Consider the following 19,522-nt stretch of genomic DNA (forward strand, 5'->3'; position numbering starts at 1 on the left):
GCCAGGGACCCGGGTGGAGGCCCAAATTTTCTTTGTTATGGGCTGATTTTTTTTTCCCATGACCCGGGCGATGGCCTGGGTAGCCTGCGGCCCAGCTCTGCCTTTGGATGCAGACGATGCAAGTCTCTTTTTTTTTTTGAAAGAGGGAGACGATGCAAGTCTCGTCTACGAGCAATAATGAGTTTCTTGCGAGGACTACCAATGGTACAGTAAATAGTTTGCAAGTTTGAATAAAGTTGCAGGCGATTCTAAAAAAAAAATAACAATGATACAGTAGTTGGATAAAATTTTAGCTAAATTTGCAGATCTTCAAAATATAAGCAGAATGTAAGTTCATCTTGATAAACGGTTTATCTAGACACATGCAACTCGATCCGGCATTGTTGATCTTATTACCAAATTTTGCTCACCAATTAATACATCACATGTCATGGATCGACAAAATCAGATTTGACGAGAGGGCGGGGGAGGGAATTTGGGCGGGGTTTTCCCGCAATTGTTATCGCAGTCGTCTATCGTCCGATAGCAGAGGTAATCACCCACATAACAACAATAGCAAAATGTCAAGGTTTTGCAAGCTCGAGTGTTTTCTCGACGAAAGCATAGCCCGTATGGCGGATTATCACCCTTCTTGTTGCCCAAGTCTTCCATGGTTCTGCCTATACACAGAATGATATATCGATATGTAAATAAATAGATAACTTTTTTGTTTAATCAAACTGTATATAGCAATTACTTGAAGTATATATGAGCGAATTTCTACAACTTACATTGTGCATGGATTGCAAAGCATATGAGAAGAAGAAGCACCGAGAGTACAGCCTGTGAACGGATAGGATTCATGTAAATGGACTTGTACTCCATGAGCGATTATGAGCACTACCATTGCGTATTGTACCGACGAATATCCATATATATACAAAAGAAAAACGTAAGAGAGAAGATAACCGGCCAGTGCTAGCTATGTATAATTTCCATTAATTCCTCGAAATTAACGAGATATGTTCATGTATATCGTGAGTAAAATAATTGGAATACATTTATTATTATTGTTTTTAGAGCAATGAATACATTAATTGTTGCCTAGGTTTGACTCTTGCATATCCTCCCACATATCTGAGTAAGATTAGGCCGGCGAGTAATTGTTTTAATAAATTAATTGTATCCTTTTTAAGGGTTTTTTTTTCAAATATGTTTGCTAAATCTGGAAGCGCCTCACCGTGTTATTACTCCCTCAAGTTCTCCAAAAGATTCAGATTAAAATGTGAATTTGTTAAACATTTCATAGACATTGATCGAAGGGATGCATGAACCATTCGTCCATGTAATTTTAAAACTTAAGATTGTTGAACACACTTTGTCGGCACACACATTGAAGACAGAGAGATTTAACTTTTTCAGGATTTAATAAACCAACGTTTAAAGATTTGTTACTTGCCTACTTAATCTCTTTTTTCTAAAAGAATTACATACACAACTATTTTAGGGCGGAAAACGTGTTTAGCGAGCCGCCTGGTAGGCTGATACTGCACAACATTTTATTTTCCTGAAAAGTTTTAGATTCGAAATGATATTTCCAAACACCGTAATCAAAACACTAGCAGCCGCAGGACGAAACACAGACGAAAAGGGCCCACATGATCCTCACGCTCTGCTGGAGACCGACGTGGCGTGTCCACGTCATCGCCAACCTCTCGCCTTCCACGTGTTCCCCAGCTCCTGTAGTCTGCACTCCACTGACTACTGAGCTGGAGTAGTAGCTACCAGGAGCCAGTGACCAGTAGGCAGTAGCCCAGTCTCCAGTGAGTGAGAGCAAGCAGCTCAACACCACACAGGGGATATCCCAAGCAGCAGCTAGCATATCTCATACCCAGCGCAATGCTGCCGTCCTTCTCGCCGGCGGCCACGGCGGCCCAGCCGCGCCGGATCCCGGGCAGCCACGGGCCCCCGATCCTCGGCCCACTAAAGGACCGGCTGGACTACTTCTGGTTCCAGGGGCCCGACGAGTTCTTCCGCCGCCGGGCCGCCTCCCACAAGAGCACCGTGTTCCGGGCCAACATCCCGCCGACGTTCCCCTTCTTCCTCGGCGTCGACCCGCGCGTCGTCGCCGTCGTCGACGCCGCCGCCTTCACCGCCCTCTTCGATTCCTCCCTCGTCGACAAGCGCGACTGCCTCATCGGGCCCTACAACCCTTCCGCCGCCTTCACCGGCGGCACCCGCGTCGGCGTCTACCTCGACACGGCGGAGCCGGACCACGCCAGGACCAAGGCCTTCGCCATGGATCTCCTCCGCCGCAGCTCCAAAATCTGGGCCGATGAGTTCCTCTCCGGGCTCGATTCCATGATCTCGAACCTCGAATCCGAGCTCAACAATGGCGCCGCCGCCGCGAGCTACCTGGTGCCGTTGCAGCAGTGCGTGTTCAAGTTCCTCTGCAAGGCGGTGGTGGGCGCCGACCCGGCCATGGACAAGCTCGTGGACAGATTCGGCTTCTTCATCCTCGACCTCTGGCTGGGGCTGCAGCTGATCCCGACCCAGAAGATCGGGGCCCTGCCGCAGCCATTGGAGGAGCTTCTCTTCCACTCCTTCCCTTTCCCGGCCTTCCTCATCCGCCCTGGCTACGACGTCCTCTACCGCTTCGTCTCCAAGCACGGCGCCGACGCCGTCGCCGTCGGGGTAGACACCCACGGCCTCTCCCAGAAGGACGCCATCAACAACATCCTCTTCGTCCTCGGCTTCAACGCCTTCGGGGGGTTCTCCGTGTTCCTCCCATTCCTCATCCTCGAGATCGGCGCCAAAACCCCCACCGGCGTAAACCTCCGGCCGAAACTCCGCGAGGAAGTCCGCCGCGTTTTGGATGAGAACAATGGTGCGATCGGCTTCGGGGCGGTGAAGGGGATGCCGCTGGTGAGGTCGACGGTGTACGAGGTGCTCCGGACGCGGCCGCCGGTGCCGTTGCAGTTCGGGCGCGCCAGGGAGAACTTTACCTTGAGGTCCCACGGCAGCGAAGGGTTCGCGGTGGCCGCCGGGGAGATGCTCTGTGGGTACCAGCCGCTGGCGATGCGGGACCCGGCGGTGTTTGACCGGCCGGAGGAGTTCGTGCCGGATAGGTTCGTCGGGGAAGAAGGGGAGAAGCTGCTCAAGCACGTGTACTGGTCCAATGGGCCCGAGACGGCGGACCCGGCGGTCGGGAACAAGCAATGCGCCGCCAAGGACGCCGTCGTCGCCACCGCCTGCATGCTCGTCGCCGAGATGTTCCGCCGGTACGATGATTTTGAGTGCGAAGGGACAAGCTTCACCAAGCTCCAGAAGCGATCAAGCTAACGTATTTCAAAGAGGTTCATTTGGAGTGTTATTTTTCACTCTATAGCTTGTCTCTCAGTAAATAAGAAAAGGAGAGAAATTCTCTCCTCTCCTGTTCATAATCTCTCTATTGGTTGCGGTGGTAAATGAAGCATGAACTGTTTTATGTAGCCTGGTGATTATTACTACCCGTACACAGTACACTCTGCATGCATTTCATTGTTTTTGACAGTATTGCATTGTAGGCAAGTGTAGATTGTACAATTGTAAACAGAGTCGATTTACCAGCAGAACGAAAGATGGGGCGTTCCAAAGAGGCAAGGAACACGAGTCCATCACATCATGGCCTTTCTACTGATCTGATCCGTAGGAAAGATGCATTGAGATTGGGACACCTCGTGTTTTGCATGGAGACAACAGATGAACAGGGACAAGTGATCATGAAGAGAGCCAAAAACAAAAAAGGCTTCTTGTGAAATGGAACGAGCTTTCCAGAGATCCATCCAAAGAGGCCCCCCAGCAGCTTCAAAATATCAACCTTGTCAAATTGCAAGGCCCAGAATTGCAAGGCACGTCACATGTGGACGCAGGAGACCATCCAATCCAATCCCTATCTATCAGTGCATGGCACCTGGGGACAAAAACAACAACCCAATGGCGCAAGTTGTTCCAGCGAAGCAGGGCAAGAAGGGAAATTGCCAGGCTTGGGATTGAGATACAAGAAAGAATGGAAATTGGCAGGAGAACAATATATCATGCAGCACTAACACCGGAAAAATCACAGGCAAAAATGAGTGAGAAAAAGACAACAAAATTTCTTAGGCTATAACTCCATCCCATCACGACAGGGGAAGAACAGACGACAGTTCAGAAAATTAGAGAAAATAACATGCAGGCAAGGGTCGCTATGGAAACGAGTCATACAGTTGCAAACACAAGGGATGATAACAATTTGAGCACGACACTTGTCTCGTTATTGTTTTCCAGCTACAAACAAGTCATCCAGGAGAAGCTGAAAATAGGGCTGCGGCCTGTGTTTAAATGACAAAAAAATGGGTAACTGTTCAACAAGTGCAAAATGCACCAAATTATTAACAGAGAATCTGGAGGTAAACCAAGAATCAAAGATTAACACTTCTAGCAGCAATGGATCCAAGAATACAAATCATGTTACTGCATAAGTTTAATCTGACACAACATCAGTCCAGGAAACTGAAAGATATATGACAAGCCAAAAGTCCCGAACATCACACTATCTGTCATCAGTATTAACAAAATTAATGAGTTGAAATAACAGAAGCATAACATCATTGATCAAAACATTCTTCAGGCGTGGTGCCAAAACAAAAATAATCTGGTCTGTCTTTAGTTGAGCCACTTACAAACAATGAGGTAACATCATGTCACAGTTATAATTTCTCAGCTAAATTCATAAGAAGTGCATCTGCCTCCATTATTGAACACCATTGGTTTTCTAAGACATGATACATGATTAAATCAGGGACTTCGAGAGAAAAGTAAATTTACCTATCCATCTTGTCTCCTAGGATGAAAATCCCCATTTGACAGATAGCCCAACAAGCATTAATAAACGAAACAAAATGCTGCTTTCTTCAATTCAAAAAGAAAATGGGATTGTTCCATGCATCCAGAAACCTTGCTATGCTAAGCACCCATGGCAACCTTTTTACCCCTCTTGGATGTGGAGGATCCACTCTCCACCAAGATCCTAGACAGAATGTCAGCTTGCTTTGAGTATCCTTCGGCTTTTAAGCTATCCATCAAAGCATCGCAACCCTTCTGGTCCACAACACCACCTTTGTGCTTGATCTTGCAGAGCATGGAGTATGCTGGCAATGTCTTCTCCTCAGTGTACAGGGCTTCGAGGACTTTGTCATAGGTTGAGAAGCTAACTTCAAAGTCACGGTCTAATGCAAAATCAGCCAGCTTATGTGCCTCCATAACTTTGTCCTTTTGGCAAAGGGCGACTAGCAACTTGTCAAGATCAGGCATACAGCCATTTTCTACCATCAGATTGACACGGCCAATCGCCTCATCCACATGGCCCCTCATGAAGAGAGCTTCCAAGATCTTGTGTGCCATGTCCATGTTCTCTGTAACTCCCTTCTCGATCATACTCCTCATGACCCTGCTTGCTGTCTGAACCCGACCATCATCGAAAAGTGCTACCATGACAGACTTGAACAGAGCTGGGCTCGGCAAGTGCCCCTGTTCCATCATGCTGTCCAATGCTGTCTTTGCATCGGCTGGCTCGTTCTTCTTCAGGAAGCTATCAACAAGCAGTGTGTGTGATATAGGATCGGTAGGGACACCGCGGCGCGTCATAATGGCAAGAATCTCCTGTGCAGCCTCCAGAACACCTTCCTTTGCATGGCCACGGATAAGACTGTTAAATGCAAGCTTGTCATCCACACCTTTCTTCATCAGCTGCCTGAAGAATGTCTCAGCCTTTTTGGTATTCCCGTTGTTACACAGATACTCAATCACCGGATTATAAGCAGGTGCTTCCAGTACTGGACTCTTTGGGCTAAGCAGAGTGCCCTTCTCAAGAAGCTCATCTAGCACCTCGACAGCACCATCACACTTTCCACCTGCACACAAGCTCTGCATCAACACACCATACTGTCTCGGATCCACCAGGACATGCTTGAACTGCCCGCTCTTCTTGTGAACCTCCAACGCCCCATCCAAATCTCCAGCCTTGCACAGTGTGGTGACAAGCCTCAGAAACACCGTCTTATCCTTTGGCGTGAGTCGTCGCTCCGCCATGTCTTCCACTGCCTTGCGTGCCTCAGCGGTCCTCCCCTGGTCATCGCAAAGCCCAGGCATCAACGCAGCAAACGTCTTCTCGCTCGACCTCAACCCCTTTTCCCCCATCTCCTTGAACAACCCCACCGCCTCCTCGACCTTTTTCGCCTCAACATACCCCTTGATCATCACATTGTACGAGACCGAGTTCCGCTCAAACCCAGCTCCCGGCATTTCATCAAACACCTTCCGCGCGCTCTCCAGATCACCATTCCTCACCCAAGCATTGATCAGGTTGTTATAAGTCGTCACATCCGGTGTGACCCCATGGCCCTTCATGTCCCCAAACACCCTCACAGCAGCCTCCATCTTCTCAGAAAGCCCAAACCCCCAGATCAACGTGTTGTAGGTGGACAGGTCCGGCGCGACCCCATCGGCGATCATGGCGTTGTAGATCCGCCTGGCCATGGCCTCGCGGCCGCGGCAGAGGATGGCCTTGAGCACGGCGTTGTAGGAGAGCGCGGTGCGCGTGATGCCGAGCTCGGGCATGAGGCGGAAGAGCTTGACGGCCTCCTGCGGGATGCGGGCCTTGCCGTAGGCGGCGACGAGCGCGGCGACGGTGGCCTCGTCGGGGGAGACGGAGAAGGCCGGCATGGTCTCGAGGAGGATGCAGCGGGCGTGGTTGAGCATGCGGTTGGAGGCGAGGACGGGGATGAGGAGGGAGAAGGTGGCCGGCTCCGGGCGGAACCCGGCGCGGCGGTAGGCGAAGCGGAAGAACTGGAGCGCGAGGTCGGCGCGGTTGGCGGCGGCGGCCGAGGAGATCACGCCGTGGACGAGGGGCGCGGAGAGCGTGGGCGAGAGCAGCCGCACAGAGTTCTCCAGCCGCGTCGTCCACTTGCGGCGCCGGATCATGTGCAGGATCGTCTCGTGCAGTGGCTCCTCCGCCCGGGGCGGCGGGGTATCTGGCTTCTCCTCCGCCGCCGCCGCTGATGGGGCTTCTTCTTCCGGGGTTTCGACGGTGGGGGTTGGTTCGATGGCGGGGGTGGGGGGAGGGGAGGAAGAGGAGGAGCAGAGGGCATGGCGGAGGTGGAGAGGGGTGGGGGCGTGGGGGCTGCGGGAGAGGAGCGGGAGGAGGAGGTGGCGGCGCGCCATGGCCATGGCTGCGGGAGGTTTGGAGGAGACGAGGGTTTTGGAGCTCTGGCTGGAATGGGAGTCCAGTGTGTGAGCCTCAGCCCTCAGGCCTCAGGTGGGGTGGATTGTGATGATGGGCTGATATCACTGGGCCTTTCAGATGGGCTGATATCACCGGGCCTTTCAGATGGGCTATATACTATGGACTTACAGGCCCACGGTTTCAGAACTCAGTGGCATTTGGGTCAACAGAACCCCTTTTTTTTCGCTAAACAAAAACAGAACCCTTTTTTAAGGTAACAAAAGGGTTGTGCTTTATTATATTCCGGAATACGCATGTTCGTACTTTCGTCTCCTTGAACAAACCAAGATCAAAAGGTCATGACTGTGATCGCGTCACGTGTCTTCATGTTCCTATTGCGCCTCACATGACGCTCTGACGACGACTTTAGTCTTCAGCAAGTGGCAACTTTAGTTCGGCTACAACGTTTTTTTTATGGGAATTTCCAGTACCGGGACTGGGGCAAGACGCACTTCATCACCAAATTTTGGAATCCAGTTCACAGGAATTGGGGCACCACGCACTACATCTCCTCGGAAGATTGACAATCCAACGTCGGCCATGATTGCTCCTTTGGCTTCCGAAGAGGGGCCTTCATTTCATCATTGATTCCGAAGAGAGATTGCATGTCAGACGATGACTAAGAAGGTGCTGTGCACTTTAGTTTCCTGTTGCCTCCCAAGCCTAGCTAGCTAGCGCAGCACCAGCAGTTCACTTGCATGGAGAGACCAGAATTTGATGCCATTTGCTAGCATGTGGAAAGCAAAAATATGGCCTAAGCTGGTTGGCGTTCATCAAGCACATACTACTCTGCTATTTGTAGAGCTGCGCATCATCGTGCCTTATGTAAAAGTAAAACCCTCCCATTAATTTGGACCTATCTTGTGTACTTGAACTCTACGATCGTCATTGATGCATGAGGGCACGCATGCATATTCATTTCTTTGAAAATTTCTTGTCTTATATTTTAGTACTTGGAAGCTATCAATTCAGATATAACGGTACTTTGAAAAGTTGCTGCAGCTGGCACGTTTTTAGGATGCATGTATGTGTTCTGTTGCTTGCTTCCAATTAGTACCATCTAATTAAGACTTCATGCATCAATGATGGAGCTTTTGGTTTTATCGATGATTTTTGTTGTTTATGTCTTCTACAGTTGTATTGATATATGTACTTTGTTTCATGTATCAATAAAGTCATGATGTAAAAAGAGATCGAGGAGGAGGATGGATTGGTACACTTCCAAAGGGGACAAATCCATAAAAAAAAACATAAACAACAAAGATCATCAATAAACCATTGATCTGAATTGCTGCAGTTGGAATGATAGTACGTCCTTGCATATCGACGATAGACTCCTGAAGCACGCCATCATGCCCCCGAATTCCGGGTAATCATCCAAGCAGCCTGCCTATACGGTGGACGATGTTTCGCTGGGATTACAACAGCAAACCCAATGCTAGGTATCCTGTTCACTCAGGCGACGAGACAATCTCCTTAGAAGATAGCCATAGACCTAGAGTGCACAGGGATTGGGGCACCACGGACTCTCTGATCCATCTTCTTATGACAATCCAACATGGGTGATGAATCACGAGTCGACGGCATTATCCTCCTTTGGCTTTCGAAGAGGGGCTTTCATTTCATCAGGGATTCAAGGACGCGCATGGCTGAGTTTGCAGTTCAGACGACGATGAAGAACGGCCTGTGCACTTTAGTTTCCCGTTGCCTCACAAGCCTAGCTATTGCAGCACCAGCAATTAACTTGCATGGAGAGCCCAGAATGTGATGCCATCGCTAGATGCTAGCATATGGAAAGACCAGAGTATGGGCTAAGCTATTTGTAAAGCTGCATCGTGTCTTATGTAAAAGTAAAACCCGCCCATCGGTTTTTTTATGGGCTTATATCTTGTGTCCTTGAACTTTATCACATTGATGCATGAGGGCACGCATCTCATTTTTCTGAAAATTTGCTGTCATGTATTTAGTACTTGGAAGCTATCAATTCAGATTCATGGTACTTGAAAAGTTGCTTCAGCTAGCACATGTTCAGGAAGCGTGTGTTCAGTACTTCAGTTACTTGCTTCCAATTAGTATATTGTTACGGTCAGATCGAGGGCCGGGTAAAATGGCTCTCAGCACCTGATTGTAGTAGAAAAACTAAAATAAATAAAACGTAGAAAGAATTCCAGAAAAGCTAAGCATTTATATGCATGTTCGAGATTTTAATACGCATGTAAATTTCAATGAGAAAGGAACATCTTTGCGCCCTAGAAAAATATCAATTATGTAAGAGTAAGAAGCAATTGGTGAAAGAGTACAGTGAACCACATACACAAGTCTGTAAATTTGGTACAACCTGAAAAAGTTAAATCAACACTGTATAAAGTGTTTGAAAAAAACAAGTTTTGATGGCATTCCAAACGAGGATAGGTGACTCTAAATTGCACTACACTCTCGCGGTGCTTCAAAATTGAAAGGAACACCAAAAGACTAAGGTGATACATGATAAATTGCACTACGCAGAATAGTCCACGAGGCTAGCTGTTGTTCCCCCTTGCCTCCTAAGCCAAGCTATATAGCATAGATCCAACTTGCGTTTTCATCAAGTTCGGTACAATTCCAAGCTCGGTCTGCAAAACTCGTAGTAGAAAGAAAAGCCTTTGGCCTAGCTTCTCCGATACTAGCTAGAACTGCACATACTTCGCACTGATGAGAAAAAACACTCGTAGCTAGTTGCTCTGTCTTCTCTGAACTGCTACTCGTCAATTTATAGAGTTGCATCTTGTATGCATTTTGCCCCTCCCTCTTTTCGTAATCAATGAACGCTTGCTCTGTGTACTATACATGCATAGATTTATTACTCCCTCCTTCTCAGTTTAATTGTCGTTTCAGCAAATTTTCTAATACCAAGGAGCAATTAAAACAAATCGTACAGCTGCTCTCAACGGGTGCAGGTGGGCCGTGGAGGCCGATGATGGGCTCACAAATTTCCCGAATTACCTCTATAGTGCTGCTCTACCTGACACGTCGGTACTTATATACTACTCCATTGAGTCCACCATCATACTTTCGTCTGGGCCGTCGGATCTTGAGCAAAGGACGGCTAGTTTTCATCATGGAGAGCAGCTCCAAAACTTCGCACCTCAAAGATGTAGAGACGTAGAGTGCACAGGGATTATGGGGCACCTTGTACTCCATCTTCTTAGAAGATGACAATTGAACAGCGGCCATGAATCACAAGACCTGCGCACTTCCAGCAAATTGCATGGAGAGACCAGAATTTGATGCCATTGCTAGCATATTTCTGGAAAGCAACAAAATATGGGCTAAGCTAGTTGGCGTTCATCAAGCACATACTCTGTTATTTGTAGAGCTGCATCGTACGTGCCTTTATGCGAAAGTAAAACCCTCCCATTAATTTGGACCTATCTTGTGTCCTTGAACTCTACGGTAGTCATTGATGCATGAGGGCACTCATATCATTTCTTTGAAAATTATATTCGTTAATTGTCAATTCAGTTCAGCAGTATTTTGAAAAGTTGCTGCGGCTGTCACGTGTTCAGGATACATGTGTTCTGTTGCTTGCTTCCAATTAGTACCTTCTAATTAAGACGTTATGGTCGATTTGATGTATAGTAAAATTTGAATCTTACATACCGTAGAATTGTTGCATTGACTAGAAAAAAGCTAAATACTCAAATTTGAATCTTATTAATTTTTTTCTGCCAGAGCGACATGCAGCTGTCTTCTGCGTTGCTCCTTGCATGTGTTCAGCAAGTTCTTCGTTTTGACTTTCAAAGGGAGCCTCCATGGGATGGATCGGCAGTTTGCCCAAATAACATCTGAAAATTCAATGTTTTTCTTATAATCTGCATAGCAGAGCTCGTGGAACACTCTATAAGGTGATGATCGGATAGCGTGGTTTCCCATTGCCTCCCAAACCTATAGCTCGCTCCAACATATATGCATGCATAAAGAGACCAAGTTCAATCTAGTTCCGTGCCATAGATCGCCCAAGAACTCTTAGAGCTACCCTCTAAACCACCACTATTTGCAAGAGCCTTTGTCCATGCATGCAGATGTCAAGAGAGTATCTTTTCCATTGTCTAACGTTCATATATATGGGCGTGTGTTTGCCCTTCTTATTCACTCGTACGCAATTTGCACTAAAATCTCGACGAGTATTTAGAAAACGGAGGGAGTATATCGCTTCCCTGGACTTATGTGGAGTTTTCACGAGCCAGACTGTTATTTTTCCAAATTGTTCCAAAGATTTGATGCTTGCAAGAAATAAATGCAGATATGAGTCACAGATGCTGCAGTGTCCAAAAGACAAGCAGACGTATTCGGGTGCTTGCATTTCACTGCTAAGACGTCAAAGCTTTCAATTGTTTGCCACGTCTAAAAAACTAAAATTAATGTTTACTTCTTTCAGTATTTAAATGGATTAATCCCGCAAAGATTTTTGAACGATTAGATGTGTCTCTGCATTAATTTCAACGAGAAATTCTGGGTTAAGCAAACCTAAAATACTACTGGTGTGGATTTCTGTACACAGTTTTCTTGGTTAAATGTGCGCAGCTATTTCTCACGCGAGCGGTAAAATTTGAGGTAAAACACAATTAATTCCCAATCTAGCGATGGCATCTTTTGTCCGAGTAAAACACAATTCATAGTGCAAGGAGTTCTCCAGTCGATTGCAAAAGGAAGAACAGTACCCGCGAGGTAAATAGAACCTCAGTTCGGTGGCACAAGAGATGAACCGGCTAGGATGTAAACTACAGAATTTAAAACAAAAAAACTGCACAATATAGGCCTGGTTTTATCTCTGTTCTGACAGCAGATCTGGGTTGAGACCCAATAAGACCATAGCTTGAATCCCGGAATCTACTACACCGGGATTGGGGCACGACACACCTAATCTCCAATGTGGAATCTAGTGCATGGCAAATGGGGCGCCACGCACTCCATCTCCTTGGAAGATGACAATTCGACATCGGCCATGAATCACGAGACCTGCATTGTGCTCCTTTGGCTTTCGAAGAGGAGCCTTCATTTCATCAGTGGTCACAGGACGCGCGTGGCTGAGAGTGCGGGACAGCCGGCGATGAAACAAGCCTTGTGCACTTTGGTTCCCTGTTGCCTCCCAAGCCTAGCTAGCGCAGCTCCAGCAACTTGCATGGAGAGACCAGAATTTGATGCCATTTGCTAGCATATGGAAAGCAAAATATGGGCTAAGCTAGTTGGCGTTCATCAAGCACGTACTCTGCTATTTGTAGAGCTGCATCGTGCCTTCCGTGAAAGTAAAACCCTCCCATTAATTTGGATCTATCTTGTGTACTTGAACTCTACGATAGTCATTGATGCATGAGGGCACGCATATCATATATTTCTCTGAAAATATGTTGTCCTGTATTTAATTAGTACTTGGAAACTATGAATTCGGATCATTTTATATGTTACCTGAAAATTAAGTTGCTGCTGCTAGGTGCTAGCACGTGTGTTCAGGAATCAGGATGCATATGTTCTGTTGCCTGCTTCCAAGTACCATGGGAATTAAGACTTCAAGATTTGATGCATAATCTTGCCATACATTGGCATATAGGAGCAAAGCTGCTAATTGTTATGTTGAGAGGGGTGAAATGGCGCTCGGCACCTATACCAGAAATAAACAGTAAAATCAAAATAAATAAAGCGTCGAAAGAATTCTGGAAGAAAGATTAAGCACTTACATGCTTGTTCGAGATTTCAATACGCATGCAAGTTTCCATGAGAAAGAAATTAAACAACTGCGTGTCCTCAATAAATGTCAATGATGTAAGGAATCCTTTTAGTCCAACGAATTAAAAAGTTAAATCAACACTCTCCAAAACATTTGAAAAAAAAAAGTTCCAGTGATACTTCAAGTGACAGGCTAGTTGACTCCAACAATATTGAGCACTACTACGTACACTGTCATGGTGCTTCAAAATTGCAAGAAACACGTGCGGGCGCAAGGATTCCGGGGCAGCCGTAAGTTGTTGAACGGCCTGGCCTTGATGAGGCTAGCATTTGTTCCCCGTTGCCTCCTAAGCCTAGATCTTAAGCATAGCTCCAACTTGCGTGGAGAGATGAGAATGTGATGTCTTGCCTTCATCAATTAAGTTCGGTATAATTGAGCTAGCTAGCTTCTCCAAAGACTAACGGTAGGCTCATAGCTGTAGCTAGCTAGTTGCTTTGTCTTCTCTGAATTGCTGCTCGTCAATTTATAGAGTTGCATCTTGTATGCATTTTGCCCTCCCTCATTTCGAAGTCAAGGAAAGCCTTGCTCTGTACTATACATGCATATATAGTACAAGCACATAGGGCCAAACGAAACATGGTCTACTGTGCATAGTAAATCTTTCTGGTACTAGCGTGTACTCTGCAATTTATGGAGCCGGATCATGGATTATGTAATATCAGTAAAACCCTCCCGTTAATTTTTAACTACTTGAGACAAGGTGCCTCAAAATATGTGGTTGTGTGGATGCTTTTGCGATAAGTGTGGTCCGACGATATGATTGTCACAAAAGACATGGTTTTTATTAAATTTACTCGGAATGTAATTTTCATAAGTTCATAACACATAACATGGAGAGGAGAAAGGCACGACGATACATAGAAGACAACTGATGTGCTCTTTGCCTGAAAGTTTGTCGAGAGGACTAAACTCTTTGGGCTCATCTACGGCAGCCATTTCTTCCTGAGTTCGATCTCCCATAACTTCCAGTATCCTATTCCTCACCTATAGCACTTGAACCAGACCAATCAAAATCAATAAAATTTTGACGAATCATTCTCAGAGACGAAGGCATCTTTCTTGACGCACCAAATCTTGTATTGACTTCTTAGAGCGGAAACAAGAACAGGAAGGACGTACAGGAAACGATCCCATGCGTGTCCCCGATCTCGCCGTGCGCCTGTCGTCGGGCAGGGAACTGATAAGGGCTTCTGTAGTTCTGCGTCGACGGACTAGTGGAATTCAGGGCTTACACAATGTCATTGTCTAATACCAAGACTTCATCTAAACGAGATGCCCTGGAACACCGATCACAATGCGTCGCGTAGACACACTATGACACCCATCTACTGGCATGTATATCATGTACCTAACGTGTCATTTGAGTGCTGGAGTAGCGGAGTTGAGCGGCAATTCAGCCGATGCTGCAGAATTCAAGCATGATAAACTTTGTGCGTGGGTGAAACATGCAGAACGCCCCATATGACAGAAGAGTCGCGCGACCTGATTTCTTGATGCCTCCCATGCATAGCGAGATCAAAATTAAGGCAATGCCGCCACTGCCAGCGCATGGAATGTAAATCTGAGTTGTGTTCATTATGTTTGATTTAAACTACAAGCTATATAGATGCATCGCTGGAATGCTAGCTAGTTGCTCTATGTATCTATATAGCTTCTCTGAAACTAGTGCGTTCTCTGTCGCATTGCAATTCATAACCTGCAAACATTAACTTGTTGCACTTTATGATGAATAAATAGGTCTTGTTGAATCATCATGCATGATGGCATGTATATCTTTTATCTGAACAGTTGTGATATCTCGAAGATTTGGTACTTTGGAGAAATGATCAATTAATTCGGATCAATCAGTACCCGCAGAAAAAAAAAACGGATCAATCAGACGGCCGGCAAGCATTGATCGGCTGGTACAGTTGCTGCAGCATTCAAGTTCAATATATGTTGTGGTGTACTGCGTTTTGCTCAGCCCATGGGACTGCTGGTTTGTTTCGATCTGTAACATTTGTCGTATGTACAGGGGACTTCATGTAAAGACTGGATGCTGGTTTTTTGAAAGGGCATTTCGATGTCTAATGAGTTTTGGTGTTAATGACAACATAACTTGTGGACTAATCGTGCGCCAAGTGTTTTTAGATTTGATAACTAGTATTGTGACACAATTCATCGCCCTAAAAAAAAAAGAAACGTATAAGGATTTTCGACGTTTTATTTTACTGAGTCGTAGGAAAATCCGTATTATAAAGAGTGAGTCCATTTGAGAAAGCTTTGGGTGAATCAACTTTACCTACACAAATCTACTATATTGCACCCACATAAAGCCTAAACCCAATTTTGAGTTGAGAGTTGCTTTAATCCTGCTAAGTCTGTCAGACAATTTCAGCTTTAGCCGGTACTACCTCCTAATTAAGAGAAAGTTCCGGTGGGCAGAACTTCTGCCCAGGTACTGGTCAGGTACTAGAACGCTACTGGAATCCAGCTGCGTATAGCGGTAGGAGGCCGGTAGGAGGGCAGAAGTTCTACCCCCTAGAACTTCTGGTTTGCCTCCGCCCAGGTACTGGTCTAACTGAAATGTGTCTTAACGGTTGGACTTCGATGGGGTATAAAAGGGGCTTCGTTCCCAACGGGTTTCGTAGCCCGAGCATACCCAGTTCATCCCCATTCTTTCACTCAAGAACACCAAGAGTTTCAAATCTCGAGATCTATCTTCCTAGTGCATCCCCCAAGCCAATGCTTTGAGGAAGGGTTGAGAAGAGCTCGATCTAGGGTTTCACCAAATCAAAAGTTGATTCCCCTCGTTTCTCTTGGTGGATTTTGTTACTCTTGGGATTTTGGGATCCCTAGCCAGAAGGTGTCTCTTCAAGGCCTCCAATCTTGTGAGGAGGTGCTCGAGGATTCGGAAAGCAGCCTCCAATTAAGTTGTGGAGTTGTGCCCTTCTCGTTTGTAAGGGTTTGGCGTTCATCCTCAAGGAAGCTACTGAGTGGAACTCACCTCACCTTTGTGGTGTTGTAAGAGCTCATTCCGCCTTTGTGGTGTGGTGAGTTGAAGAATAGAGTGAGTTTTTGTGGCGCCTTTACCTTTGTGGTAGAGCACTCCTCCAAATGGAGACATACACCTCCCCAAAAGGTGGAACTCCGAAGACAAATCTTCGTCTCCATGTGTGGTATCATTCTTGCCCCTTTTACTTACTTGCAAAGCTTAATGTTTATCTTGTGCTTCGGCTATCAAGCAAGTTTCAATTGATTATCTATTGTTTGTGCTCGTGCTTCGGCTATTGCATCATACTAGGGGTGTTCATCATTTAGACGTTTTAGTAAACCCATTGTAACAGCCCGAGACCAACCCTTTTCCTTTTAAACCCTTTTGGACTTGTTTGTAATTTATTTGTTGTCATCATGTTATCATGCTCATGTCATCATCAACATTTTGCCATATCATTAGCATCATGTCGCATGAAACTACTTTCGTTTGCATAAAAGTTGTCGTTTCATGTGTTTGCCTTTTCGCGTGTTCGCGAAAGGCTAAAATTATTTTTTGTACAAATCCTAATTTGTTATAGGCAAAAGTAATTCCGGGTTTAATCAGACCTAACCACTTGTGAAACCAGTATTTTATTTGAGGCTTTTGTTGGCCCAAAATCCCACTAAACCGAAACCCTGGCTTTTTCTCTTTTTTCCCCTTTTCCTTTCTTTCTCCCTCTCTTCCTCCAAGCCGCCGCCGCAAGCCTCCTTCCTCTTTTCTTCTTCCTCTTCTTCACCGGCGCGTGCTCCTACCATGGCCGACCGCCTCTCTGCCCTGCGCTCGCCCGCGCGCCTCCTCGTCTCCCCCGCGCACGCCCTCGCTTCCCCCGCGCGCCTCTTCCTCTCTCCCCGCGCCGCCTTGCTCCTCCACCTCGCGCCGTCGCGCTCACCGCCGGCCGCGCCTCCTCCCGCTCCGCCTCCTCCTGCGCCGCCTCTCCTCGCGCGCGCCTCTCTTCCTCTGCCGGCGACCACCTCCACGCGCGCGCCTCCCCGTCGCCGCTCCGCCTTCCCCTCGCTCCGCGCCGTCGGCCTGCCGCTCCGCCTCCCGCTCTCCGTCGCGCGCCTCCGCCTCCGCCTCCTCCTGGCCGCCCGCGCGCCCTCTCCACCGAGCGCCCTCCACCGCGCGTGCCCGCGACCGACCTCTCGTGCGCCTTCCTTCTCCCCGGCCCCGCGCGCGCGCCTCCCTTCCTCCTCTGCTCCGCCCGCGCCTGCACCTCGCCCCCGGCGCCGTCTGCTACTCCCTACCGCTCGCCGCCGACGCGCCCTCTGCCGCCGGCGCCTGCCGTTGGCCAAGCCCAGCTCGGCCCACCTGCGCAGCCCAGGCCGTGCCCTCTTCCCTCTGTTTCTTTTTCCTGTATTTGTTGCCTGACGTGTGGACCCTGCTGGGCAGCGCCTTCGTGTGCTTGCTGCTCTCCTACTGTTGCCGCTGCTCGCTGTCGTGTTGCCGCCGCTCCGCGTGTGCTTCGCCGTGCCGCTGCCCAAGACCTTACCGTGCGCCGCGAAGACCGACGAACCTCCGAGCCGGAGCCATGAATGACTACGACCGCGACGAATTGAACGAGTACCTTTTTTGAACGACTGCGTCGCCTACATGAACAACTACTTGGACTACGTCGACCACGTGTACGACTACCTCACCCGTACGATTACTTCCTCTACGTCGACTACTTCGTCTACCACGTGACGCTGCAACGAGTCCAAGGTATAACGAGCGACCGTTCCGTGGCGTAGACTCGTAGGTTGCGAATATATGAAATGCATGCGTCGTATGAGATGCTCGTGATTGTACCGATAGTATTGATAGTTGCAGGTACCTTGTTTCCATTAGTGTGTGTAACCCTGACCTTGTCGGATCCTTGTGTTGTTCTTGTTTTAAAGCATGCATCGCACCTATCCATGTAATTGTCATGCATCTTAATACAACTATAACATTGTTGGTGTGGATGAAGCCATTAAACTCTCTCTCCTGCATATGGAGTTGTTTAGATGCTATGTGTAGTATTTTCGGACTCCATTTAACTTGGTAAATTATATATCGGATTTACTTTCGGAATCCTTAATATGACATGCATCATCCCTATGTCACGCATCATTCTTTGATTGCGCATATCAATTAACTTGTGTATCTTGTATGCTTATACTTTCCTTTTATGTGGTGTATTTGCTTCTTCCTCGCTAGTTTTCGATTCTTACGACGACGACTACACTTGTGTTCTTCTTCCAGGATTCTTGCTCAATGCCGGGCAATTGAGTACTACAGGCAAGCAGCCATTCCTTGAACATGTTGATTATACCAATGCCTCTCTCTCATTCTTGCATTAAGTTCTCGTCACGATGCCTCTAGGACTGCATAGCTTTAGTCAGCTCTACTCAAATGCCTGTTGTCTTGTTCCTTACCCTATTACCATGTCACATGTTTGTTATTGCTCTAGTTGGTCATTAGAAGTCTGCTTAGATTGCTAGTCTAGTGTCCTTACTTGGGGTTACACAATTACTACGTCCACATGCGACTTTCTGTATTTAATTGCAATTATTAAACTGTGATATGATATTAAACTGTAACAAGGCAACGATGGGAGGCCGTGCTCTAACGCATTGGTGTTTTGTTCCATTGGCGCCGACCTAAGGACTGAGTTCTCGTTTTCGCCGATCCAAGAAACTTCGCGCTAACCGCTCGTGGGAGAATATATGGGTTCCCCCTCGGCTTAGTACTCGTTTCATAGCTCTTCCAGGGGCCACATAGTTCGGGCGTTCCATTTGGCATATCACATATACACTAGTGTTGTGTTGGAGACTTGTTGGTGACTTTGCATTCATATAGGATTGCGGCACTACTCTGGAGTGGTCATTCTGCGGACACTGAACCACTACCAGCTGTCCACACAACTCTTGAGTCCGTACGACGCTTCGGCCGGGCTCTCATTTCGGATTAGACTCAGTTGGGTTGGTCCCTTGGATTAGTTGTGGGGCTTGGAAACGTCGTGTCGCCCAATCCTGCCGACACACCTTTTTGTGTGTTCCTACTCGAGTGGCAATAAGGGTTGGACGAACATGTACGGGTAAATTGGCACACCCTGCAGGGATAAATCTTTCGGAAAGCCGTGTCCGCGGTCATGGACGACTTGGTTGGTCATTACTTGATCATAGAGAACTTAATCATTTTGGATTATTTCTGGATATGCTTAAACTGCTTAAGTGTGAGTGTCCTTTGGATTGCTTCCTCACAGGGTGTTGAGGGGCTGATATGAGGATTGTGTTGTTTGGTGTTTAGTAAATAGCTTAATCACCGGTAGACGCTTCTCATCCTTACTTAGACGATGTCATTAGTGTGTCTCTCTAGATATATCTGCTGCTGCATAACCCGCTTTACCCTCCTTTGAGACATGTTGCATACTAGCATAGATCTCCCCGTAAGTCTTGCGAGTACTTTGTACTCAGTTGCTTTGCAACGTTGTTTTCTT

General features: G+C 47.2%; 2 protein-coding genes across 2 annotated transcripts; one reads left to right on the top strand and one right to left on the bottom strand.

Annotated features, from left to right (window-relative positions):
* The first annotated feature begins 1,757 nt into the window (after window positions 1–1,757).
* LOC100831133 (linolenate hydroperoxide lyase, chloroplastic) lies at window positions 1,758–3,514 on the top strand. The gene has a single exon (XM_003570746.4). The coding sequence runs from the start codon at window positions 1,879–1,881 to the stop codon at window positions 3,319–3,321; it is 1,443 nt and encodes a 480-aa protein (XP_003570794.1). The 5' UTR covers window positions 1,758–1,878; the 3' UTR covers window positions 3,322–3,514.
* A 644-nt stretch (window positions 3,515–4,158) lies between these two features.
* On the bottom strand, window positions 4,159–7,277 carry LOC100845603 (pentatricopeptide repeat-containing protein At2g37230). The gene is made up of 2 exons (XM_024461531.1): window positions 4,828–7,277; window positions 4,159–4,331 (listed from the first exon to the last, which is right to left on the bottom strand). Exon 1 carries the CDS (start codon window positions 7,225–7,227, stop codon window positions 4,966–4,968), a length of 2,262 nt encoding a protein of 753 aa, XP_024317299.1. The 5' UTR covers window positions 7,228–7,277; the 3' UTR covers window positions 4,159–4,331; window positions 4,828–4,965.
* Between the last annotated feature and the right edge of the window lie 12,245 nt (window positions 7,278–19,522).

The sequence above is a fragment of the Brachypodium distachyon genome, chromosome 3 (genome assembly GCF_000005505.3).
Source record: "Brachypodium distachyon strain Bd21 chromosome 3, Brachypodium_distachyon_v3.0, whole genome shotgun sequence".
NCBI lineage: Eukaryota > Viridiplantae > Streptophyta > Magnoliopsida > Poales > Poaceae > Brachypodium > Brachypodium distachyon.

Excerpts from the sequence above, each read along its gene's own strand:
- LOC100831133 (XM_003570746.4), top strand. The coding sequence starts at position 1,879 with ATGCTGCCGTCCTTCTCGCCGGCGGCCACGGCGGCCCAGCCGCGCCGG.
- LOC100845603 (XM_024461531.1), bottom strand. The coding sequence starts at position 7,227 with ATGGCCATGGCGCGCCGCCACCTCCTCCTCCCGCTCCTCTCCCGCAGC.